A 26,627-nucleotide genomic window follows, 5' to 3' on the forward strand; every position below is an offset into this window, starting at 1 on the left:
TTGAAAATTGTTTAATTTCATGGAGCACTATGAAACAAAATTCCGTTGCTGCTTCGTCAACTGAATCGGAATACATGGCTCTATTTGAAGGTGTCAGAGAAGCATTATGGCTTAAGTCATTAATAAATGAAGTTAAACTAGAATTAAATGGTCCAATAGATATATTTGAAGACAACCAAGGTTGTATTAGTATTGCTAATAATCCTACTTCCCACAAGAGAACAAAGCACATAGATATTAAATATCATTTCAGTAGGGAACAAGTTCAGAAGAAATTAATTTGTATTAAGTATATTCCAACAGATTCTCAATTGGCCGATATAATGACGAAACCGTTACCAGCAGCACGATTCATCACCTTGAGAAGCCAACTGCGGCTGACAGAATAAATTAATGAGACAATTTATTCATACCAAACCTAATTAAACTAAAAGAAGGACAACTTTATTTCTGATTACACTCTGAACTTAATCTAAAAGGCTTATGAAGCTTTTTATATATAATTGATTTCATATTACTATTCAAACTTAATCTAAAACTTTTGAAACTGAAAATTGAATAATGATATATTATTAATTTCATATTACTTACTTAATTTAAAAGGCTTATGAAGCTTCTTATATATAATTGATTTCATATTACTATTCAAACTTAATCTAAAACTTTTGAAACTGAAAATTGAATAATGATATTAATTTCATATTACTTACTTAATCTAAAAGCTTATGAAAGTGAAAAACTGAATTATTGTATTAATTTCTTTATGTTTTTGTTAATTGAAAATGAATTTTGTTAACTATAAATATTAATTGATCCGGATTAAGTTTTACTGGGTTTCCTTAATCCCATGAGCGAATGCTGGATCAAAATTGTTATCCCCAGAAATAGAAAAATTAAAAAGGAAAATAAATAAAAAAGAATCGCACAAGCTCGTCAGTGAATATATTAATATTTTAAAAATTTGTTAATGTAACTTTTGAGGTGGCGTGTTGAAAATGTACATACAAATGTACTAGCAAAAGTCACATGTACTTATATGTATATTTTCGACATCAATATTGACAACGGGACTTTTCCCGTTAATGCTCGCCTGCTACTTTGTCGCTCGTGTGAGCGTCAGTAGAAGTTCGGTTAATCAGTTGAGTTTTGACTGCGAGTGCGTGTGGTGTTATTTTCAAAAGACTTGTGGTGTATTATTTTCAAAAGTATTATTTCAAAGAGTATTATTTTCAAAAGTTTTAAATAAAATTTGAGTTGTGATCCCATTAGTTTGACATATTTTATAAACATACTTTTGCTAACTATTTTTAAGTTGTAATATGAATCTATTTTGTTTTGTTTTTTATTTGTTGTTTTACAAATTTATTTTTGTTATGTTGTATTTAGAAACTTCATATTTTTGTATTTCTTTATACTTATATTTTGCGTCTTCATTATTTGTGTGTTTAAATTTTGGATAATTTCATTTACATGTTAGTTTTGGAATATTTTTGGTTATTTATGCATTTTATAGTAATTGTGCTTTTTTATTGTACGTATGGATATATGAGTTGTTGTTGTTGTAGCAAATAAACATTCCCCATACATATACGGGGATTCCTGCTGAAGTGAAAGCCCTTGGCCGGATATAGATTCTGGTTGTTCCGGTGAGGTAGACTGAATGTCGTGGGAACGGCTAAAGTGACAGACCTGCTGGGGAACCGAACACCCTATACTAACTTCCGTAATGCGACGTTTGCATACATCAATGGTAGTGTGGAAACCGGAAATTGACAATTTTTGTTTAAAAAATACAAAATTACAGTATTTCTTAACTGACAAAAGTTATAAAAACGTTGATTTTGACTGCTCCTTCACCAAAATTCAGTCATCTATGGTATTGTTGTCAGATGCTTCGCCAATGTTCATAAGTCGTCACAGTATAATGCAAAGGGAGTAAAGAGTTTTTCGGATTATTGGCATCACTGTCTGCTTTCGCATCAGCTGTTTGCTTGTTTACCAATCGACAAAGGTGGTTGTAGCTTTGTTTCAATACTAATTATATTATTGAATAAGGTTTCCCCATTGAAGCAAAGTATTATTGATATCGGCAATATTGAAAATCTTCACAAGTGAATGAAGATATTTTCCTTATTATCAAAACTTGAGCAATTTCAAATGGCTCTCTTTATTAGCTAGGTAAATATCTGTGGAAAGAGCATTTATTTTACTCACAAGTGAAAGGTTAAACTTAAATAATAAGACTGAATCTTATGGTTACTTGTAAAGCTATATACTATACTTATTGTGTTTAAAGAGTATAGCAGCATGTAACAGCATAAATATTGCCCATAAATGTTTGGGGAGTGATGCTGAAGTGACAATCCTTTTAGGAAGAAAACTTTTGAATGGATACCTCCGATTTTGGGGATAAAAGTGATAGCGTCGGAGTGCTCATTTCTTCAGACAAATATTTTTGTTTGAATTGGTTTATATATTTGGTTATATTATTGGTTTATGATTAACTTCAATTTCACTCTTTTCAGATAGAAAAGTAAAGAAACAAACCTAAGAGTTTGTCAATACGTGGAAAGTTTGAGTTAGAATTATTGCAAAATATTTATACTTCATTTACGATGGATAAAAATGAAGAAATTATTGTCGACGCAACTGCGTCTCAAATTTCACAGGAACATAACGCATTACTTGATTCCCCGATTCGAGGTCCCACACTGTCAACAAGTACATCAAGTTTCGAAGCATTGGATCCGCATGATCCTAATTTAAGCAAATTAGCAACAAAAATGTTTCGAAAAACGGAGGAATATATTAGCAACGAATTGAATGCGCCCCTTGAAGACTACAAGTTATTGGAGGAAATGAATAAAGCTACTGTGGCTAAATATTCAGATATGCAGCAAATAGCTGAAAACCTCAGTGTGTCTACTAATGAATTAAGCATAAAATTTCAACTATTGGTAATTTTTTATAATTTAATATACGATTTTCTAAATGTAATGCAATTTGTACTTTTAAGGTCCCTCTTATGAAGCAAATTGATGAAATATCAGATACAGTGGATAAGTTGGAAGCTGCCGCTTACAAATTGGATGCTTACAGTATTGCACTTGAAAATCGGGTAAAATCAGTACTCCACCGAAAATCAACAATACATTAAAACTTTATTGTAATTAATATAAATATTTAGATTTATTAAAGAAATTAAAGCAAAATAAATGTTTACGTTATCCAAGTATTAACTTTATCAGTATCGCAAGCACATTAAGGAATATAAGCGGAACTAGAAGAAAACATGTGAGTAGTTGAAATACAATTCATAGATCCATTAACTTACTTTTTGCTACGGTACGAATAGAACGGATCAGATTTAGAATCTGAGCCTTCGCCGTTGGCTGGCCAAAATCCTGCATGTTGGCGGCTTGTGCACCCCAACCAACTATAAAAATTCATTAAGAAACATCTTACAATTTTGTAATTTACTTACATTTTGCAAGGAAGCGCTCCTCATGTAAAACACATACTGCATTCAGGCACAACAAAGACGCCTCCACAAGTGTCCACAATGTAAACATTTTGATAAATAAATATTTTTAGAAAACGATGACCTATTGCAATACCTCGTTTCCAAATCACCATCAGATTTCGAGCTACCAGACTTAAAAATTTTTCATATTTCTCAAAGCCGTAAATATAATGACGCATAATCAAGAATAAGTGATAAGTGCACTTATTGTATCAAAATTTAGTGAAGGTAAGAGACAAATTTTATCAACAAATAACTTAAAAACTATTATTAACTGAATAGTGTTGGTGCTAGTTTTAGCAAAATAAGCACGAAATCAACATCTCCTGTAAATTTCATTGGAAAATTCGTAATATTTCTCTCAAAACAAGTGAGGGGGGCAATGCAAAGTGTCCTAGCCTAAAAAACTACACCCAGTTCTAAATGCTTAGTCCCACTTTAACTGAACCCTAACGCAAGATTATGATTATACGCCAATAGTACCAAGGCACTCAAAAACTTTTATTTTAATATTTCAATCCGTCATCTATTTATATAACTTATTACTTATCCTTAAAATTGTTAGTCTTATTTAATAAAATTCTAATCAAAGTTATTATTAAGTGATTTGGTAAAAAATGTTCAACATTATTCCACTTGGCACCACCATCGAATGTAAACTGTAAACTAACTGAAAGTGTTTATATGAGGCGATTTTTAAGGCGATTAGTTGAAACAAAAATAGGACAGAAACTGAATGTGAAAAATTTACCTACCATGTTTATACGAGAGACAGGGCTAACACGCCCTTAAAATACCAAAACAAATTTGTAATATGATTTCTTCAATTTATTATATATTATATTAATATCAATCACAAACAAAGCTAGCTTTGTTACTTTAATCTGCTTAGTGAAGCAGCTGGTTGCCCTAAAATTTTCAAACGTAAAAAATAATAATAGCTACCGTACTTTCTAATAAGTTGAAGACCACTAATGAGCAGCGTTTTAGGACTTATTTTATCGTATAAAAATCAATTCAACAAGTTAAACAAGTCATTCTATTGGATGTATATTCGTAATTTTGAGCTGGATATAAAAAACAACACAAAAAATGTCTGGTGATATATAAAATCTAAGAAAAAGTCATCAAGCACTGCTACTTCGGGGAAAGAATTACTTACGATTTACTTTTTGATTTATTTTCATCTAATTTCGCATCTGATGATGATGTGTCCGGTGTTGATCTGGGTGATATTAGACTGAACTTCTATCGCGTCTTTAGGCATTGATTTCTGCTCTCTTGTTCTCTGAGATGATGAGATCATTGAAGGGATAAATAAAGTTCGAAAATTATAACTAAGGCAGTTGGTCTTGGTATTAATTGAGTCTTTATAGAGTATTGCATCTCAACGTTAAGAAATGTCACGAAGCATTGTTTTATGTCACGCTCACATGTCATGCTCATAACAGTGCTAACTTTTTTCTTAATTCTATTAGTGAGTTTATTGACTTGAGAGTGTATTTTGTTATTACGCTCCCCTTTGCTACACATTTTAATTCTGCAGTAACAAACTCGCTTTCAATGCACGCGCATTTGAAAGAATTTATCAATTCTTCCTCAGACCCACAAACGCGTTTGTATGAATGGTTTATTTGGAGACCATTCTTCGCAATTCGTATAAAAAGTTTAGAAAGAGTTTAATGTTTTCGCAAATCCGTTAGACGTTTACTTATCTGAATTTAAATTATACTTAAACTTAAATGGAAATATTTGCTTATTTGCAATTACTACGTTACTACTTAATTTCAAAGTTGGCTGGTGATCAATTCTGTTAAAAACGATTTGTTGAGACGCGCTTACACCAAGCGATAATCGTTCTGAACTAAAAGTTGCCTCGTGTAAACTCCCTATCAATAGGTACCTGTTCTTTGTCTCTACTAATCAACTTGGCATCACCCTCTATTGAAACTCGTTAGAAACCAACGTTATATTCGACAACGAGTTGTGTCTTTCATGCACGCTTTATACTAATAAATAATTCGTTAGTATTGAACAAACGAAAAAGACAAATAGTACAGACGATTCCTGGTATTGAAAACAATATTGCCACCAAATAGGTCATTGTATAAAAATTATTTTTTTCTTCCTATTTTGTGACGACACTATTGGTGTGTTTTTGACAGGCAGTCAAGTGTGTGATGGGGTGTGTGCTTGATATTTTTCCTTGAGCGTATTGGCGAGGTTACTAAACCAAAGTACAATTTTTCTGGTAACATTAATAATAATAAAATATCGACCAGAGAAGAATACAAAATAGTATCTTTGACGTGGAAAATTTACAATAACAAATATTTTGAATATATTTCTTAGCTATAATAATGCTTTTTATTGAGGAATATCTAAATTTTTACTCCAATTTTTAGATTTTTTGATAGATTTTCTGTGATTTTTAATAATTTTTTATGCAACCATTTACATAAAAGAGCGTTTTGGAATCAGGTGATCTCAGCTGGGGGTATTCTTTGACAACCAGTTGAGAGTGTTTTTACTTACGAATCACTACAATAAAATATACTTAGCATGAATTCTGAAATAACAGTTAGTTAAACTCACTACACTAACCAACTTGCCACCACCATCTGGGAAAACTCGTTAGAAACTAACGATTTTTGATGAAAAGGCTGTGCTCCTCACACTCGCTTATACTTATAAATAATTCGTTAGTACTTAACAAGCGACAAGGACAAAGAGTACAGACGCTTCCTGCTATTAAAAACAATATTGCCACCAAATAGGTTTCACATGAATTCTAAAATAACAAGGAAATATTAGTTAAACTCATAATTTATTTTAAAGTTTGGAAGCAGAATTTTAACTGTGTGAATTAAAAAAAAATTATGATTGAAAGAATATTTGGAAGCGCATGCATATGTTTACAAAAAGTTGGTGGCAGTGCTTTTCAGTTTGATATGGCAACACGAAAAAACGAAATGGCTATTACATACACAGAATTCAGCGCGGTCGTTCTTGGCTTTATACGGTAGAGAAAAATTGGTAAAAATAAATATTTCATTCATGCTTTTAAGAATAATATTGCTTATACATGACTAATGTTCAATTTTGATCACGAGGAATAAAAAGTGTTTGCTATTTTTCGCGTGTTAATATAAGGATAAAAGTGCAGTAAAGGCGATACAAGCACTTAAAACTGAAGTACGCTTCACCGTGTGCAGCAACAAAGAACTTTGGAAAAGAAAATTTATGGAATTTCGTTTCGACGACATAGGAGAGCGCTTATCAACATTTTAAGCGATTAAGGTCTGAACGCTGTTATTGAGCAAAAGCCGTTGTTTGTGTTTGTTTAATTTGGTGAATAATATTTTCTGGGGAAAACGATTTGGTAGTAACGAAAGCTATTTGCACATTTTACGAATATTTGATAAAAAGGATTCTAGTTAAAAAAAAAAGCAAAATGTACCAACATATTCAATTACGGAGGTTGTCGAACATGTCGTCCCCAAAAGCTAAGGGTAAAGAAGCGTCAAAACAAAAGGAGCCGAGCAATTTTTTTAATGACGATGGCGAATTGGCTTTAAAGGAACTATCTAATGAAATTGGTGAACTCGAGGAAGTGATCCTGGTTGAAGATGAACCGGCTTTAAAGTTACCACAGCTGAGTAATGAGTGTTGGAGCAATTTCGTTGAAGAACTAACCGAAAGGTATGAACGCGGTAATCACTCGAATGCACATAAAATCAGCTCGGAAAGTGAATTAGGCAATAGATTTGGAAATACCGAGAATACAAGCAAAGTTGCAACTACCGATACGGATATAGTTGTGAGTATTAGCAGTGATGAAGATGAACGTTGTAGCCCTGGTATAAGTACAGGTAAGATAATAAAAACAATAATAGTTATTCAGAAGCAGTTCGTTATTATTAAAATGATTACAATATAAATGCTTCCAACAAACGTTAAGATTCTCGTGTGAGCAACCAAAAATTTGGTGAACAAAAAAATATGGACAGTGGACAGCTAAGCGATGATTGCAAAACATCAGCCAATGAACCCCTCGACAGTGACAAGCAACAAGACTTATCAGGTAATTACTTTATTCTCAAAGCTGATAGGTATACCATCTAGAAAACTTTTCCCATTAAATTTTTAGGAACCAACAAAAGATATCAGGACATCAAGCGCCAAGCATATAAATTGACATTTCATCAAATTTTAAATCTGTTCGACAAGGAGAGGCCGGTTGCAGTAGCAGTTCCCGCCACAGCGTTAAATGCAATGTCTGGGTATCCATATGAGCAGGATTTCCCGGCTATCGATATGAAAGAATTTGTAAAAGCAGTAAAGCATTTCCAAGAGTCAGAATCCTCAGAAGATGTAAAACACTTATGGGACGTGGTCAAAATTTGGTTTAGTGCAATGAAGCCTCCTTATGGCACTACAAACTATGTAAGTTGTAGAAATGAAACAAGCAAAATACGAATGTTCAAATTAATTGCTATCTTCATTTTAGACAAAATATTACAAAAAACTTAACTGGTATTTAACTGAATTAATGACTTATTACATAAATTACGAAATTGAAAATATCGTACAAAATGAGTATAACTATAAGATGAAAGTAGAATCACTGATGAACACGGTATCGTCGTTGTTAAATGACGACGTTAAGCTAAAAATTTTGACTTTGCTACGTATAGATTTTCCAGAAAAAATGGGCAATTTGTTGGATGATATGTTCAGGTACCTTATATTGGGTTATTTATATGTACTTTATACGTCAGTTAACTTATTATTATTATTGTAGGAAATTCCTAACTAATCCGAAAGTTCGATTGGAGAACAGTGACTATGCCACCTACCGTTTAAAAACTTTAGCTTTTCAAAAATGGATTCATTACTCAAATAGGAGAAAACAAGACATCGTAGATCTCGCTATTCGAGATGGTTCTGCCTATCTACCGAAGCTTGTACCGAAAAATGTTCAGGATCCATTTTATAAAGAGGATTATAATGTTCATATTATTGATGAGTCCGACAAGCAGGGAACAAGGTGATAATCGTTTTACCTAAACATTTGAGTTGGCATGACAAAGATTTATAATTTGAAATTTTAGAAAATTACTGGAAGAGGATTTAAGCCTGGATATACTGAAAACTACAATTGATAAATATCTTCAAGTGTATGAAAACCAGCTGAATGAAGATTTTGGCTTTGGAGTATTCTGTCGAATAGATTTGGAGAAAGTAAGTTTAAAACACTAACGATATAGAAATTATGGAAAGAGTGATCTCTATGATGAATAATAATTAAAACCTGCACATTGCCTTGTGCAAAACCATGTTCTATTACAGTTGTTAAAGTCCGAAGTGTATATCAACTATTGTATGTACAGGAATATTTCCTGAAACTCTACAACATTTGTGATTTTTTTGTTTCAGTACTGAAACTACTGAACTCGCTCCATATTTCAGTAATTTTGCATAGAAGTCTTGACTTTATTCAACAATATAATTATAAAGTTTTACCTATAAATTAGAGAGCACCGTGCCTAAAGAAAAAGTAATTCACAATAATATTTATGGGTCATTGTTTGCAAAGACTGAAGTTAATTTAGAAGAGGCAACACACAGTATCTTAATTATACGGCAACAAAAAATGTTGGAAAATTGCAATCTATTTCGACTTCTTTCTTCGGATGCCGGAGTATATTAATCCAATCACGTTATGGACAAAATACTGATGTTCTTGAATTTAAGACAGTCTAGAATATAGTATTTGCTCCTATTTGGACTTATGTGAGGGTTATAAACATGACTTTCCTTTGTGTTTTGCCCTTGCATTTTCGAATGTACCTCATTTGTAGAGTTCCTAAATTTTATGCAAGACTGATTTTTTTTTATACTCGTGTGTTTGTTATGTAAAAGTACAACAATGTATTATAAATTATGAAAACTATGTAGAGATAGAAACTAGCGCTGATATAACGGGTTGGGCTGAATACCAAATTAAAAATAATACCCAAACGAGCCAGGCTCAGATATGCATTCAACAGTCAACACAAAATTTTATTTGAATCAACATTTCACCATTCAACAAAATTATATTTGAAACAACATTTCGCCATTCAACAATAAACTATCTACAATCAACGCTCTCTTGTAAAATGTCTACAATCAACATTCCCTTGTAAAATATCTACAATCAACAATCAACTTTAAACTATCTTCAATCAACATTAGCTAAAACTCCTCTATAAGACTTGGAAACTCTACACCAACCCCACAGGAAATCAACATATGGAAGGAGACTCTTGCTTCAATCAACATTTTTGGCGTTCCCCCTAATCTTCAATCAACAATAGTCCATTATTAATAAATCAATCAACTACTAACGGCTTAAAAACTTAGGATAAACATAGGCAGAAACATAGGCAGAAAATGAAAAACTTTAACTCTATTAACTTCATTTAAATAGTTTCGAGAATATTCTATTGAAATATCAGTTTATTTAATGATGAGATTAGAAAATCTGCTACATCGAACTGAACTATGAACTGAAAGAAGCTGAAGTATATTCAAAAGAAATATTTGTGTATCTTAATTTAAACATATTTAATGTGTTTTGTTTTTCATTTAGAGCAAATCACAACGTAAACCATATATCACTCCAAGGGAACACCCCAAGACCCCAAGGACGCCGCTGAGTTTATTTCGGAACTACACCAACAAGACATTTCGGGCGGCGGAGGCCAAATTGTTCAAATTCTTGCAGCAGTAGCAGTAGAACAACGCATTTAACAGTCGGATACGATGTACAGAGAAATAAGCTAAGTAGTCCCTTAAAATGTAATAGACTTAATCGTAAGTTGTTAGGACCTAAGAACCAAAGTAGTACTAGTTTAAGTTGCACCGTTAGTGATAATGGTATTATTTCGCTCGATTCAACCGATGACGAAGATGAAAATGAGAAAAAGAGTATCGAAAAGTCAAATTCAATAACTGAAAAAATCTACCAAAGCTCACAACAACAAATAGTGAGAACTAAAAGACAGTCAATAGCTCGGCGCCATATAGGGCGCTCAAGAACTATATCAAAATATGTCAAACCAGACGTATCACATTTATCAGGAATAGAAGCCACACAACCAAGAGAATCGGACACAATTGTATTAGATTCGTCATCCGATGGCGAAGAAAAATCGTTGGCTGGGGACGCTAAAGGAAATGAAAATAAAATAAGCAACACAGTAGCCCAACAAGCTGTACCCACTGCTGAACCACAACGAGCACAACGTTCACAACGAATGGTCTCCATGCCCTTACGATGCTCTCTAATAGGAAGTGTGGCGATAAAGCCTGTACGAAAAGAAAAACATTGCATTCCAGGTGAGGTCTCCAGCACCACTTCACATGATGTGCTCGAATCGGAGAGCAATAATAACGCTCCTGCAATTACCAGTAGAGCGAGCTTAGAGGTAAATAATGCAAGTGCTTATGAAAATGCGCGTGAAGTCGGTACTGTAGAGATACTAGAATGTCGTAATGTACGCCAGCCAATTGTAATGGCAGAAAGCTGTTTCCAGCCTGGCAAATTACTGTTGGGCATTGACTACAGTGGTGATGAAAACGATGATGATGATGCCTTCGAGAGATCCCGCGACGATGTCACTGTTGGCAGTGATGCCGGCGATGATGATGAAATTTCGAATGGCTGCGTTGTGCCAGTACCAGGTTATTCCAAAGTAGTCGAAGAGGCTACTTCATCGACCGAAATTTTCCCCAAAATACAGACGCCTGAAAGCGTAGCGTTACCGACAGCTTTGAGAGTAGTCGAAGCAGCTCCTCTAGTGGCGCATGCCACAGACAGACTTAGCGTAGCGCCCATCAACGAAGAAGCACCGACATGCTCCAGATATGCCTACAACATTGTGTCAACACCGACGGAACCAAATATGTCTACTAAAGATCCAGTGCCGAAGGTAACGCCGCACTTAACTGATGCTAGGCAAAATGAAATAAATGTGGGCGACGAAAGTAATGGCGATAGCAGTAATACCAATGCAGAAAAATGTTCGCTTTCGAATAAGGATTTGAATGCCGAGGTCTGCACAACCGAGGAGCGAACTGCACGTGAAACCTCTGTTGAAACCGCAGAAAATAGGAAAGAAACTAGAAAAATTGAAATTGATAATGACGAGTCAAACATGGAAATGTTGTCGACATTCGAAAAAATTACTATTTCAGTTGATAACGGAATCACAGATACAGAACAAAAGAGTCTAACAGAAAGTTTAGTGGGAAACAATGACGTGGATGTAGCTAATGAGAGTTGTGGAATTATTAACAATGATGATGAAAACGCTGAAATCGACCAAATTTTGGCGGATATAGATGAGAATTTGCGAAAATCTTCCGAAATCAACTTGACATACTTGAAAGAGAAAAATAGGGCTTATACGAATTGCGGGTTCGCTATGCACTCGTCAAGTGAAAAAAGTGAGGGTGAGAAGGTACAGGAAGTTCTCCTTGTACCAGACCATTCATCTGATGACTTAGATCAAAATAATAAAGTTGGTAGTTGTGAAACCCTTGAAGCTACCCGAACAAGTCCAGATCTGGCGGGCGTAGATAATCGGAATTCGTCGATAAAACAAGGTAGTGAAGGCTGTGAAGTAGTCAGACGAGACGAAATAAGTTTGGACATCGAAGAAAGGACCGATGAAAAGAAAGTTTTTAAATCAAAATCAGAAGACGCTAATGATGTTCTAAGTAGCCAGTGTGGTGAAAAAGAACCTTTAGAAATGTCATGCGAAGCGGCAGAAAAAGACAGTTCTGTCAGCGACTGCATTGAAATATCGAATGAATCTACAGCAGAGAATAGGGTGGAAGAACAAGATTCGCACAATAGAAGAGAGTCTGTTATTAATATTGAAAACCCAGAAAAAACGAACGTAACGGATAAAGTCGAAAGTGGATTTAATAAATCGGGAGGACTATTGAATATAGACGCTGTGACGCCTAATAATGAAGAAGTAGGTGAATGCCTTAAAACCGAAGAGATCAGCAGAAGCAGTGACTCTTTCAAAACTTTTGAGCTAAGCGGAAATGAAGTATGTTCAAGCCGAATTAGCAAACCCGATCAACTCAACGAAGAAGAAGAATCCCGTCGTGGTAATACAGGCCCACTATCGGAAAACTATATCTCAATAGATGAAGATGTACAAGTCAACACGACTAACGATGCATTAAATAAGCTCTGCTCTAGCGAGACCAATACATCAATGAGTTTCCAGGATGAAATAAAAAAAACAGCCGAAGAAGAAGTTACTGAAGAACCCAGCGCAACCAGCTGCGTCGGGCCAAATTCCCATGCCTTAATTGAGTCAGAAGTGAAAGTAGCCATCAATGAAAATGAACGCAAAGTTTCTGAATTAAGTGAAGATAATCTAATTAAGGAAACCTATTTGCCGACCGATAGTGGAATCGATAACCTAACAGAGCTTCACCCAATGGAATTGCAAGCGCCAGCGGCGCTTCATAAGGACACCACCTCAGCAGAAGAAATACAAAGCTTAGATCAACTAAACGACTGTCACAACCAAGATGGCAATGAGACTTTCCATCTAGATGTTGAAGCACCAGTGGAGAAACCAAAGGCTCCGCCTACGAACGTTGAGAACGCAACAGATAACAACGAAAAACATCAAGCTGATGAAGACAACACACGTTGTCTTAGCGAGGTAAAATTATCCTGTAATAGTCAAGAGGACTTACCCACAAATGTCTCTTCAATAAGTAAAGTTAGCGAAATCAAACCACGTGGCACTGAAAGCTCTGATTCGTTGAAAGAAGTCGAAGTTTTATACAAACCAAAGGAAAGTAAAGTCGATCAAGTGAATGTTTCTAATACACCATCCACTACTAATGAGGACCTATCAGCGGGCATAAACGCGTCAGAAAAAGAACCATGCAAGCAGCTTTGCGCAGGTGATCAAATAAATGAGGATAAAGAAGCAGCGATTAAAATCGCTGATCCTCTAATAGAAGTTGAACCAAATAAAGCTAAAAAAGATCCAAATGAACACAGTGAGGACCGTCTTCAAAAGGCTAAAACCGTAACAATTTTTCATCATGATTTACTTGAAAATAGTACAATAAACGAAAATGTATTTCGTCAGGAATCGCCATTAAGTAGTAATTCAAATGAAAACGAACGGCAAGCCGATATAATGGATGATTCATTTCATCAAATACTCGAGTCAATATCTAGAGAGGTATCACCCATTATAATAGAAAGAGCAGAAGAGCCTCAGCTGGAAGAGTCTCTTCCAAGCGATGTTAAAGCAATATCGCTAATAGTTCAGGATTCGCTTACAACGTCTGATGGTGCAATTGACGAAGATGTGCTTGATGAACCAAATGAAACCAAAACGGATAACAGTATTACATCTCGTCCTGCATCTGAAACTCCAATTGAAGAAGAAATCGTTGGTACATCAAATGAAACCAAAACGGATAGGAGTATAGAATCTCGGCCTGCATCTGAAACTCCACTAGAAGAGGAAATGGTTAGTATTCCAAATGAAACCAAAACGGATAACCAACGGATTGCATCTCGTCCTGTATCTGAAACTCCTATTGACGAAGAAATGGTTGGTATTCCAAATGAAACCAAAACGGATAACAGTATTTCATCTCGTCCTGCATCTGAAACTCCAATTGAAGAAGAAATGGTTGGTACATCAAATGAAACCAAAACGGATAGGAGTATAGAATCTCGGCCTGCATCTGAAACTCCACTAGAAGAGGAAATGGTTGGTATTCCAAATGAAACCAAAACGGATAACAGTATTTCATCTCGTCCTGCATCTGAAACTCCAATTGAAGAAGAAATCGTTGGTACATCAAATGAAACCAAAACGGATAGGAGTATTTCATCTCGTCCTGCATCTGAAACTCCAATTGAAGAAGAAATCGTTGGTCCATCAAATGAAATCAAAACGGATAGGAGTATATCATCTCGGCCTGCATCTGAAACTCCACTAGAAGAGGAAATGGTTGGTATTCCAAATGAAACCAAAACGGATAAGAGTATTGCATCTCGTCCTGTATCTGAAACTCCTATTGACGAAGAAATGGTTGGTATTCCAAATGAAACCAAAACGGATAACAGTATTTCATCTCGTCCTGCATCTGAAACTCCAATTGAAGAGGAAATGGTTTGTATTCCAAATGAAACCAAAACGGATAAGAGTATTGCAACTCGTCCTGTATCTGAAACTCCTATTGACGAAGAAATGGTTGGTATTCCAAATGAAACCAAAACGGATAACAGTATTTCATCTTGTCATGCATCTGAAACTCCAATTGAAGAAGAAATGGTTGGTACTCCAAATGAAACCAAAACGGATAGGAGTATTTCATCTCGTCCTGCACCTGAAACTCCAATTGACGAAGAAATGGATGGTGCACCAAATGAAACCAAAATGGATTGCACTATTGTATCAGATTCTACTAACGTTGTGGCATTATCTTTAGGCACTGGAAGCTCGCATACATCGGCAGAACAAATTGAGAAAACTGTCCACATAACTGAAGAAAAAGTTCATGAAATAATGTGTCACATTAATATAGAAGTATTACCGAACAGTGTTAAGGATTCTATTAAAAACTACAGCGCTTCTCAGGATACTGAAAACTCGTTACTTAATAAAAAAATTTATGATAAATCTTCGAAAGGCGACGGTGAGATAATTCAAGCTGTGAATATAAATAAAGACTTGTGCTCTTCAGTAGAAGAAGAATCTAAACATTCTAACAAATTAAAAATTAAAGAAACTGCTACTGATGATGAGAAAACATCAGCAACTAACTCGTTGGAGTCTGCTGAGTCTGAGCTAGAAAGGCATAAATCCTCGTGCGAAGATGTGGAATCAGCGAGTGAAATACAAGCTTCACTTACAAATACTGGTTCTACCGAAAAAGTAATAGAATGTGATGAAATGAACGCGACATGCTCCGTTCGCGCTGAGGCTACATCGAACACCATTGAGGAGCTACATACCAGCACTGAACCATTAGTACAAAAAGAGGTGCATGAATTCTGTTCTGAGGTTATTGAAGAAACAGAAACTTTGGTCCAGACTGTCCACACAAACGATAGTTCTATTGATGTGGCGATACAAGAACACAACGAATGTATAGACAAAAAAATGGGTGATCTTAAAGCTTCAATGACACGTCGACAGCAATCGCATACTATCACTAACCCGCTGGGGGAGTTGTTAACGCTGGAAAGTGAACGAGAAAAGGGTATAAAATGTGATGCAATAACTGAGCCCTGTACCAAAGTTGCAGAAATTCCCACATGCCCAAAAGAACAACCAAACGCAAATACTAATCTGGAAGCATCCACAAAAGTATCTGAGGGGACAGATAAACATGCCGACTTCTCAATGGAAGTAAAAGAATCTTCAGAGTTGACTTCATTTAAGGCTGATGAAATCATAGATTCATCTTCTAGTAGCTTGAATGAATCTGTCTCTGGAAATCCTGATATCGCAATAGAAATAGTACACAAATCTGATCAATCAGAAGAATCGGGAGGAGAGGCAAGTGTGAATGCAATTAATTCACAATCCACAGCTAATTCTTCAACAAAAATGCAGGAAGCTATATCAGCTAAGGATAACCAAGTCGACCAGATTGATGACCAAACATCAGATAAACCAATTCTACCTTCAAGTAGTGACTGCTCAATGGTGGAGCAACAAAAAAGTGAAATTACTACAACTAACGCACCTGAAGTGGTTTTATCATGTCACAGTCCAGAGTCAACCAAATTGAGTGTATCCGAGCAAAATGATGCTTCAACCAATTCTAAAGATCAAATTGCGTTGACTTTATTAGAGCGAAACGAATGTGACGTGCACAAAGAGTGCGAGAAACCTAGTCTAATAGAGTCCTCCTGCTCTTCGAAATCCTCTTCCAGCATAGCTGATCCCAATCAAGTAACAGGGGAAGTCCAAGCTGGAGTGCAAGCTACAGCTGAAATGACTGTAAATTCTTGTTACGAAAGCGAGCAAGATAAAAAAAAATGTGATGCATCAGAACATTTAACTGCAGGCTCGGAATTAGAGAATTTAACTATTGGTATGGAGCAAAGGGATGCTACGCGAAGTTCTATCTTGCCAACGATTTCTGGAGATAAATCGGCCATAAACGGGGCAACGTCAAACAAGGAAACTGGTCCAATATCCAACGATAAAGAATTAGTTGACGATAGAGTTATTGCATTAAGTACATTGATTGAATGTTTTGATATTAAAGATGATGATACAGCGTCTCCAGAAATTCTCTCAAAACGTAATGAGGAAGAAAAACAATATAGCGCCAGTATATGCAGTTCTTTAGAGGAAACAATTGCGTTTGAAAATGAGCAAGAACAAACAAAGGATGTTATTACTGATACGTGGAAAATCAGTACTGCATTGCCCAAGGGTGATTCTGAGAAAAATGAGGAATCAGAACTACAAAAGGAACTGGAAGAATGCTTACCTTCAGAGTATAATTCGGAGGAAATATTGGCTGTGACGACACTGATCAATATGCGTAATAAATTCTCTGGTGTTTGTCCAGTGCCCCAGTATACTGACGACAATGCCGGTTTTGATAAAGTGACGTTGACTGTAGATCAAGAGGAGCATAGAAATGTGGTTAACTTCATTAAACCGATTTTAAAATCTGCTTTCAAGGAGGTCGATGCAAAGAACAGTTTAGTGAAAAAGAAAGTGCATTACGATGAAGAAAACTTAAAGGAGCTAATGATTGAAAAACAGAAAGCTTTAGCGGGTACTTCGAAATTTCAGAAAAAAGAAAAGAAGCTCCGTTCAGCTGACTGTGTATTACGCAAAGGCGGTAATAAAATTGTAAAACGAAGATTACTGGAATTAAATGCAAATTGGAATGTAGAGGAAGAAGTTGACACGAAGGATACGGCGGAAGTAATGCCGGAGGTAAAGAAGAGACGCGGTCGTAAGAAAATTGAGCATTTAGCAATTGAGAATGTACAAGAAGAACAGTTAGTGGCCACAAAAGTAAATGAGTCGAAAGATGTGGCGAAAGTCGTAAATGCTGAAGACAATATTCCTATCTATCCGGTGAGTCTTATTTCGCGGCGAAAGGATGAGCGCGCTAAAAAGAAAAGGCGGACTAAAGGTGATCATAGGGAAAATGCCGAAGTTGAAGATGGTGGATCGGATTTCATAGTTCCCGATGAGAAGGTCACACCATTACCCGCAGAAAATCTAGGAAAAACGGTGCCATCTAAAGTAAATATTGCGACTGTAAGTCGAATAACTGCTGGTGTGGCGAAACTAAAATTGAATACCACACAAATGGATGCGATGGAAAAACATGAAGCTCTCACGATCGAGAAACAGGACGGCAAGCCGTGCAATTACATTGAAAAAGAAATACCTACGGAGAAGCCATCTTCACAGTTGGAGTTAGCCAAACCAAAAAAGGCAGTTGTAAGAATTAAACGAATGAAACCTTCTATGTATAACCCTGTGAAGCCAAGCCCAAATATTGACACGCATGTTTCAACTCAGCCTGAACCTGCAACAGCAATGAGCGTAGACTCAGTTTGTAAAGACCTTCTACCATCTTGCCACGAACATCCAGTTAAGCCGACAATTCCTATTTTAGAATCAAATGATTCTTCAAATAAAGCACCATCTCCGTTGGTGAAGTCTTCGACATCTTTAATGAGCGTAGACTCAGTTTGTAAAGACCTTCTACCATCTTGCCACGAACATCCAGTTAAGCCGACAATTCCTGTTTTAGAATCAAATGATTCTTCAAATAAAGCACCATCTCCGTTGGTGAAGTCTTCGACACCTTTAAAATCTAAAAAAGGACGCGTGACTAAATCTGCCAGAAAAGTAAAAAAGCCAACTTTATCTTCGGTCCAAAATATTTCCCTGCTAAATACCGTTCTGCCAGCAGTACAATCAGCCTCCTCAGAAGAAAATCATATTACAAAAACTACTGATGAGGTGAAAACTCAGGATACTAATTTATCTTTGAATGTGTCGGAAGTTTTGCCAGTGATTGGTAAAATTCTAGAGACACAAAATCACCCTGTGTCAGATACCGAGATGAAAACAGAACCATTAGAGGAGAGTGAAAATGTTGAATTCGCGACGGATAACATCGATATTAAAGAAGAAGAAGTATCTGTAGACGCTCTTGATACTCAAGTGTTTTTAAATTATGATTCAACGGCCCATTCGAAAGAGATAATTTTAAAGCCTTCCGATGTCATATTGACTGAAGAAAAGATAAACAAACAGGCGGCAGCGTTTCGAGGCCATAAGAAAAGGCAAACAATTAGGAAACTCAGACAAAGAAGAGACAAACAAGTTTCAAAAGATACAAGGATTCAAACAAGACTCAAAGGCAAACAACCTAGTTCGTCGAATATAGAAAGTGACATTTCAACAGCACAACAAGCCAGTAATATTGAGGAACCAAACGTGATCTCTGTCGCACTTAAAAGTCCAAAAATTGAAGAAAATTCTTCGGAAGCTTCGTTCGTTGATCAAGAGAAATCCAAAGTCGGCTTCGATTTTGAATCTGAGGGTGTAGTTGAACAGAAGCAACAGAATGCAACCATTTCAGAAACTATCAAGACAGCGGTTGATATTGAGACTGAAGATATCACGAACAAGATTGCCAAAAATGTAATTGTTGAACTTAAATTACTATCGCTCGAAAATCTACAAAACACCGAAGCTGGCAAAGAACAGAAAGCTGCTGGTAATATTGAGAAGAGTAGTGAGTCCCAAACCCTTACAGAGATAAATGACTGCGCCGTGGAAAAGTCTGATGAGGAACAAAAGACAACAGAGCTCTTAGATTCATCGATTGATATAGTTTTAGGCAACTTCACTTTTACGAAAAATACGAAGGAAGAGAGCTCTGTTTCCACTGCAATTACAGGGCAGTTGGAGAAGGAGGATCAAAGGCACGTAACTGAAAAAATCAGAAGACAAACCATCAAAGAAGACGAATGCCTTCGAAAACCTTCCAGTCGAAATTCGTTGAATAGCGTAAAGGAAATTTCGGCCAAAGTTCCCGAGGCCCTGTTTGCGGACGATGAAAGTGAAGGCAGCAATGCTGATGACAGTGCAAATGAGCAGTTCTTTGCACCAATATTAAGTCTTGAAGATTTGCTAATCAAAAAAGCTGAAACAGCTGATGATATAACCGATACGTACGATCATCAAGAATCTACTGAGCGTACAGAAGCTGAACATCCCCATGATGGTTTGCGAACTCCTAGTTTTACTCTCGAACTTCGAGCGAAAAGTCCGATTAAAAGCGGTGAGCAATTAAAAAGAGAACGGGAAAACGCTAAAAAAGCATTAAAATGTGGTGGCGGAGGAAATGATGGATTAGGGGAAACTGATACTGGTTTCCCATTATCGGATATTACTGACATTAGTGCAATTGACATTCCAAATGACCTAACTATAAACAACGAGTATTCCGATCTCCTGAACGCAATGCTCTTCGAACAAGTGCGTGAATCTATTGACTGTATGATATCCGTAACGGATCCCCCTATCTCGAGCACGCAAGCCAAATTTGATCAGGCAAAGACTGTTGTTAGAGTAAAAGATCAGCGCGACCTGCCACTCCCTCAAGAGAAAGCCACAATTACCATCGATGGTAAATCGGCAACTGCAAGTGAGGATGCTCTTGGTATTAGTCAAGAAAGCTTTCTCAGCGCCATTAGCCCACTCGATGAGGTAGAAGTTCCAACCACAGGATTTGATTTGGTTGGAAGTTTTACCATTTCGGACTTCCTGTCGGATGCAGGTAGTGACTTGTTTCCATTTTCAGAGCTGGACAAAACTCAAAGTAGAAATAATTCGTTTTTGACAGACTCGAATGCTTGTAATACACCACCACCAAGACCTCTCCATGCAGCCGATGAGCCTGAGCTAAGGGCTGATCAAAAAGATGCGAGTACAACACATCAGCATCATCAAAATACAACTTCTGTTGAGGCTGAAAAGCCCGGACCAAAAGTTCGCAAAAAGTCAACTTCATCTAATCCATCGATATTCCCAGTTGTGCCGTCACCTCAGAAGATTGTTGCTTCTTCGACAAAGAGTCCGGCAGCGTTGAATACATTTTCAAGGTCCAAATGCCATCCAAAACCCTTTTGGAAAGTGATAAAGACAGACAAAATAAAAACTCCAACACCGATGAAAGAAGAAGGGCCAACATCCAACACGCAAAACATTCAAGAAATATCTTCCCCAGCAAAAATTAATACCAAAGCTTCACAGTTAGACGAGAAGAGCACAAAAAGCGACGAAAAGAAACTTACTGCAATCAATATGCCGGCCCTCGAATCAGACAAGGCTGCAAAAGTAGCAGGCGATAACATTACAGCATCGAAATTTAAAGATGCCGAAAGTAAGAACGCAATTGTCACTGAAACTGCAGAAAAGGCAAAAAGCGTTCAGTCCACTGAAATACCTAATTTAAACGAAAACATATTGAAAGTACCCTTCGCACCTGAGGACGGATGTGGTTCTGAAATTTTAAAAGCAAATGTTTTGGAAAAAGTAACGTTAAAAAATATGACTGATGACACTCTGACAGAAGTAATAAATCCAGTCACAATAGGGCCGAAGCGTTCCTCAACTCCTATAGAAATAACCGAAATTATAACAATTCCGGCACCCGTGATGCAGCCGATTATCAGATTAGATAGCCAAACTAATCGGTTGGAACGTATAAACCCAGAACCGAGTATTTCACCGCAAGTTTTTTCGCATACGTCCCATGAAAATCTGTCTAAACAAGTTGTTACTCCAAATGCAAGTAAAATCGAAACTGATATCATTCAGCCGCCCAGAAATTCTACACCGACACTGGATGAACCGATCAAAGATGAATTCGAGCTTATTTCACCGAATAACTCATTTATAGTTGGGGAAATACCGAGCACTTCTAAAGCTAGAAAGTCACTCCAACAACTGGAGGGCCCACCCGCTAAGCGAGTATGTACTGAATCTGTCAACAAGCCTGTATCAACCAATGATTTATTCGATATTCTGAATAATGATCCAGCTTCGCCGGCTTTAAGCAATAAAATGGAATTATCGAGTACAGTTTTAGGTAATGACCACGTAGCGAAAAGCCTAGGAACAGAATTGAATGCCGTGAAAGATTCTGACAATAATGAATTGGAGAAAAATGCAGAAAATATAAAAGAAGCTGTTCAGGCCCATAAAAGTACTTGTAAAAATGGCACACAAAGCCAAAAAGAAATGGAAATTCCACCAACTCATTCAACTAAACAATCGTGCACCGTAATATCGAACGAACAGAAATTAGTTCAGATCGATGATGGCAAGTCAATTGAAATGAAAATTCAAGGTGAGCCAGGAGTAAATGCTTCTAAGTCTATTGTGCACAATCAACCGACATCCATTAAATGCACCGTAGACAACTATCCAAACAAGGCTGCAGCTTCAAAAGGTGAGTTAAAAACATTAGAAAAACCCGATGTTAAGAATGTAGCGGGGCCGCCTGAGCAATGTGCAGGAACTTGCGAAAAGCAAAGGAACGTTCCGTTAAATTCGGACTCACCGAAAGATTTACCCCCAAAACCAATTCCTACTATAATACTTGGTAATAAATTAGGCACAAAGCAAAGTAGTGTTTCCTCTGTCGTTTTATCTTCACCGCAGAAATATTACATCCTACGCAGAAACTTAGTGCAAATCAAAACACAAACTGCTACTACTATGGGCCTAAGCTTACCGAAAAAAGCAAATCTCTTAACCAATATAAATCTAAATATTAATAAGAGAGATGAAAATGATCTCAAAACCTGCAGTGTAATATCATTGGAAGAAAAAGTGATCAATTCTCCACAACCGGCGTCAGTTAAATTAAACACTGATATTAAATCTCAAGAAGTAAGCAACTCTTCACAGCAGGCGGCTGTTAAATCAAGCACTGATATTAAAGCTACAGAAATAAGCAACTCTCCACAGCAGGTGCCTGTTAAATCGAACACTGATATTAAGGTTAAAGAAATGAGCAACTCTCCACAGCAGGTAGCTTTTCAATCAAACACTGGTATAAAATCTAAAGAAGTGGCAAACACGCCACAAAAGGTGGCCGATAAATCAGGCACTGATATTAAATCTAAAGTAGAAATCTCTCGCCATCAAGGCAAAGTTAAATCAATCTGTGGTATCAAAGCTGAGGTACATAATTCTCTACAACCTCTGGCTGTTAAATCAAACACTGGTATTAAATCTAAAGAAGTAGACAATTCTCCACAATTGGTGGCTGTTAAATCAGACATTGATGTAAAATCTAAAGATGTGGAAAACTCTGCACAACAGCTCACAGTTAGACCACACCGTGGTATTAAAGTTGAAGCGCACAATTCTTCAAAACCTCTGGCTGTAAAATCAAATAGTGGTATTAAAACTAAAGAAGTAGGCAATTCTCCACAACAGGTGACTATTAAATCAAACACTGATAATAAATCTAAAGAAGTAGGCAATTCTCCACAACAGGTGGCTATTCAATCAGACATTGATGTAAAATCTAAAGATGTGGAAAATTCTCCACAACAGCTCACAGTTAGACCACACAGTGGCATTCAAGTTGAAGTGCACAATTCTCCAAAACCTCTGGCTGTAAAATCAAACAGTGGTATTAAAACTAAAGAAGTAGGCAATTCTCCACAACAGGTGGCTATTAAATCAAATACTGATATTAAATGTAAAGAAGTAGGCAGCTCTCTACAACAGGTGGCTATTAAATTCACTGATATAAAATCTAAAGTAGAAAACTCTTCACAACAGGTCACAGTTAGATCACATAGTGATATTAAAGCTGAAGTACACAATTCTCCAAAACTTCTGGCTGTTAAATCAAGCACTAGTATTAAATCTAAAGAAGTGGGCCATTCTCCACAACAGGTGGCTATTAAATCAAACACTGTTATAAAATCTAAAGAAGTAGAAAACTCTCCACAAAAGGTCCCAGTTAGGTCACACAGTGGTATTAAAGCTGAAGTGCACAATTCGCCACAACTTTGTGCTGTTAAATCAAGCACTGGTACCAAATCTAAAGAAATAGGAAACTCTCCTCAACTATTGGCTGTAAAATCAAACAGTGATATCAAAGCTACAAATGTTTCCCCATACCAAACTCCTTCTATATCCCCACGCACAACAGCGCCGCCAAAACAAACATTGTTGGCTGCATCGGCATTACCCTCCAGTAAAACTAATCGTTTCCATCCATACCAAAAGTCTCAAACAATGCTCAATAGTCCAAACCCTGAAAAAAATAAACCAACCCATTCAAAGCAAATCATTTCTGCAGCAGCAGAAAGTGTCGCTCACCGAAAGAAGGAAACTACAAGACCCGATAAGGCAGTTTTGCAACGTCCCACCTCAACCGCGACAACACTGCCTGCAATGCAATCTCGTCCAACACCAAATCATCCATCTTCGTTTGTTACCAACTCGACTCATACCGATGCAGCGATTAAAAAGCTATCGGCTGAAGATGAAGCTGAATTAGCCGAAAAGCTACGACGGTATCGTGCCACATTATCGTTCGCCAAAACCTATGGTGAGCATAAAGAAAATCAGCGGCTAATAAAAGCACAAGAAGAAAAATTGCGTTTCGAACTTTTGGAGAGAGCAAATCGTCGCAAAGGGCAACAATTACGTGCCGAAGCGCAACGTCTTAAACGTAAATCAAATACGGAATTATATGAGACGTATTGCAAAAAGATGTCGATACAATCTGTAAAATCTGATGCCACAACTACTAGCAGAAGTGGTAGTAGTCATCAGCACAGATCTAAGCAATACCCACCACAGCACCATAAAACGCGACCAAGATCTCACTACGAGTATGTAAACAAATTTGGAGAAATCGAAAAACTGATCGAAAAAGAAAAAGTAATTAAACATGTTGAACCCAAAAGTTCCGTTCCGCTGACTACATCCACAGCTTGGGAACCAAAAATGCCAACCAGTGACGAATTGATTGAACTATTCAGTAAAACAAGGAAATCGTAGAGTAAAAAATAAAGGATATGAAAATGCGTAAGTTGGACAGACAGATTTTAATATTACAACCCCTTTAATGATTAAAAAAATATTAATGCTAATATTTGCATTAATGATTGACCTACTGAAAGTAGTTTTTGGGTAAGCAATGCACGCATATATGCATGTGTATATGTATGGTATGTATAACTTAACACAACTACTTGAGCACTTTCGTTATGCAGAAATCTATGAATCGGTTGAATGAGCTACGAAAGGAATTTTATTTTTTATTGTCTGCGCTTTAACAACGATTTATTAAAATTGCTTAATAAGTCCGTTAATCACCTTTACGACTCTATTATGCAATGGTATAGTAAGTACCTAGATAATTATGCTCAAAACGTACGTAAATATATGTATATCAATTGAAATTATATTTATACATATTTACATTGATTAAGATTTAGCAGAGCCCCTATTTTTATTCAAATTTATTGCACAATTTTAGTAAATGCGCTCGCATATAAGTTACAGATTTAATATGGACCAGAGATGAATGCATGAACTAAATGTAAATGTGAAGAGGTTCTTTTTAAATGATAAAGAAGAAGTCGCCTCTTTTTCTGGCAACTGAATTCGAAACTTTTTAACTTAACGCCAAGAATGCCATGAGCACAACGTGGTTAAAAGCTGTTGACAAGTCATCAATTCATTTGCCTGCAAAACTAAGAAACTGGGTCTCTCGCTCGAGCGTGTCGAACCTACGCTTATTCATTAAAAAGCCTATACTAATCCTCTTTATGTATTTTATAGCAAGATTTTGAAGTTTACAATCATGAAGTTTGACACGATTACTTGCGCTTGAGTCTACGGCAAGGCTTGTATTGCTTGTCCCGTGGACAAAAATGTTGCAATGATGCACTTTTTGTGGTTATGCCATAAATCGAATACTTCACAGAAGAGTTGGGTTTCTTACTCTCAACAGAAATGTTTTTAAGAACGTCTAATCTGACAATTTGGCGCAGCTGAACATTTAACAACAACAATACATTGGTTTATGCCCCATCTACAAGAACATCGAATTGTATTATTTGACTCGCTAAAAAGTTGTAGATCTGGCTAAAGTTAAGTAATTATATGTAACAATTTAAATATCTGCTTAAATGCACTAGCCATAGGGATCTAATAATTAATGAATTTTATTGAAAGCGCAGTTGCGTATTTAAGCACTATAGCGACACAACAACCTCTTTTATTGTCATAATTATTTTTATTAATTTTACGAGTATATAAACATACATACATATATACTGGATTTACTTGCTTTTTCAACAAAAAAAATATATATACAATATATATACATATAATAGATGATAATATTGCGTACATATACAACCGATGCTGGTTTTCTATATTTTATATTATTTTTCGCCACAACTAGAAGTTTTGGAACTAAAAACTAAAACTCACTCCCGCACTTAAAATATGTAAGTACCAACTAGAATGTGGCTTAGGTTAGCTTACTTGTAGGATTACAGTCAAATTTGATTTATTTTCTATACTCGAGCGTATTAGTATAACGGTTGTTTGTACGAGCATAGCGGAGTTGAGTTGGATGTGAACATATAGTACATATATAACCTAAAATGTTTAAATGATGGGCAGAATCGCTCAAGCCAGGTATGTTCGTTCGGCCGTCCTTCAGTCCGTCTGTGTGTGCACCCGAAAACTCGAGTAAAAATTTACTATATAATTTTAATAAAGCTTAGTACACTTGTCGTGGTACCGACCGCTAGTAAGTGCAATAACAAGACATAGAAACAAAAACAAACATTTCATTTCCGTCCGTCTATAAAGTATACGGTATACATATATGTACACATATAAATATGTGTTGAACCGTGCATTGAAATTGGTAGAAATATCAACTTGGCATGCGGCCTCTATGACATTAAACGGCTGTTTAGAAGTTTTGAAAAATTTGCGCC

General features: G+C 36.3%; 3 protein-coding genes across 4 annotated transcripts; 2 read left to right on the plus strand and 1 right to left on the minus strand.

The window, feature by feature from the left end:
- The first annotated feature begins 2,008 nt into the window (after positions 1 to 2,008).
- LOC128861526 (biogenesis of lysosome-related organelles complex 1 subunit 2) lies at positions 2,009 to 3,235 on the plus strand. Of its 2 annotated transcripts, none has more exons than XM_054099719.1 (3): positions 2,009 to 2,223; positions 2,526 to 2,957; positions 3,017 to 3,235. In XM_054099719.1, exons 2-3 carry the CDS (start codon positions 2,616 to 2,618, stop codon positions 3,155 to 3,157), a joined length of 483 nt encoding a protein of 160 aa, XP_053955694.1. In that variant the 5' UTR covers positions 2,009 to 2,223; positions 2,526 to 2,615; the 3' UTR covers positions 3,158 to 3,235. The 2 variants fall into 2 exon arrangements, with proteins under 2 accessions (XP_053955694.1, XP_053955693.1); XM_054099718.1 differs by having other exon boundaries at positions 2,009 to 2,178.
- LOC128861528 (immediate early response 3-interacting protein 1) lies at positions 3,143 to 3,656 on the minus strand. Its single transcript, XM_054099721.1, has 3 exons — positions 3,485 to 3,656; positions 3,335 to 3,436; positions 3,143 to 3,280 (listed from the first exon to the last, which is right to left on the minus strand). The coding sequence occupies exons 1-3, from the start codon at positions 3,570 to 3,572 to the stop codon at positions 3,225 to 3,227; spliced, it is 246 nt and encodes an 81-aa protein (XP_053955696.1). The 5' UTR covers positions 3,573 to 3,656; the 3' UTR covers positions 3,143 to 3,224.
- Positions 3,657 to 6,253: 2,597 nt separating this feature from the next.
- On the plus strand, positions 6,254 to 25,685 carry LOC128861529 (uncharacterized). The gene is given in 7 exon segments (XM_054099723.1): positions 6,254 to 7,395; positions 7,485 to 7,607; positions 7,674 to 7,969; positions 8,034 to 8,263; positions 8,328 to 8,573; positions 8,638 to 8,807; positions 10,229 to 25,685. Coding segments are annotated over 7 exon segments (15,921 nt in total). The 5' UTR covers positions 6,254 to 6,977; the 3' UTR covers positions 24,667 to 25,685.
- Positions 25,686 to 26,627: the final 942 nt, after the last annotated feature.

This window comes from Anastrepha ludens, chromosome 4 (genome assembly GCF_028408465.1).
Source record: "Anastrepha ludens isolate Willacy chromosome 4, idAnaLude1.1, whole genome shotgun sequence".
Lineage (NCBI taxonomy): Eukaryota > Metazoa > Arthropoda > Insecta > Diptera > Tephritidae > Anastrepha > Anastrepha ludens.

Coding starts and splice junctions, on each gene's coding strand:
- LOC128861526 (XM_054099719.1), top strand. CDS start 2,616: ATGGATAAAAATGAAGAAATTATTGTCGACGCAACTGCGTCTCAAATT. Junction 2,958..3,016: donor GCATAAAATTTCAACTATTG/GTAATTTTTTAT, acceptor TGTACTTTTAAG/GTCCCTCTTATGAAGCAAAT.
- LOC128861528 (XM_054099721.1), bottom strand. CDS start 3,572: ATGTTTACATTGTGGACACTTGTGGAGGCGTCTTTGTTGTGCCTGAAT. Junction 3,437..3,484: donor GGAGCGCTTCCTTGCAAAAT/GTAAGTAAATTA, acceptor GAATTTTTATAG/TTGGTTGGGGTGCACAAGCC. Junction 3,281..3,334: donor TATTCGTACCGTAGCAAAAA/GTAAGTTAATGG, acceptor GTTTTCTTCTAG/TTCCGCTTATATTCCTTAAT.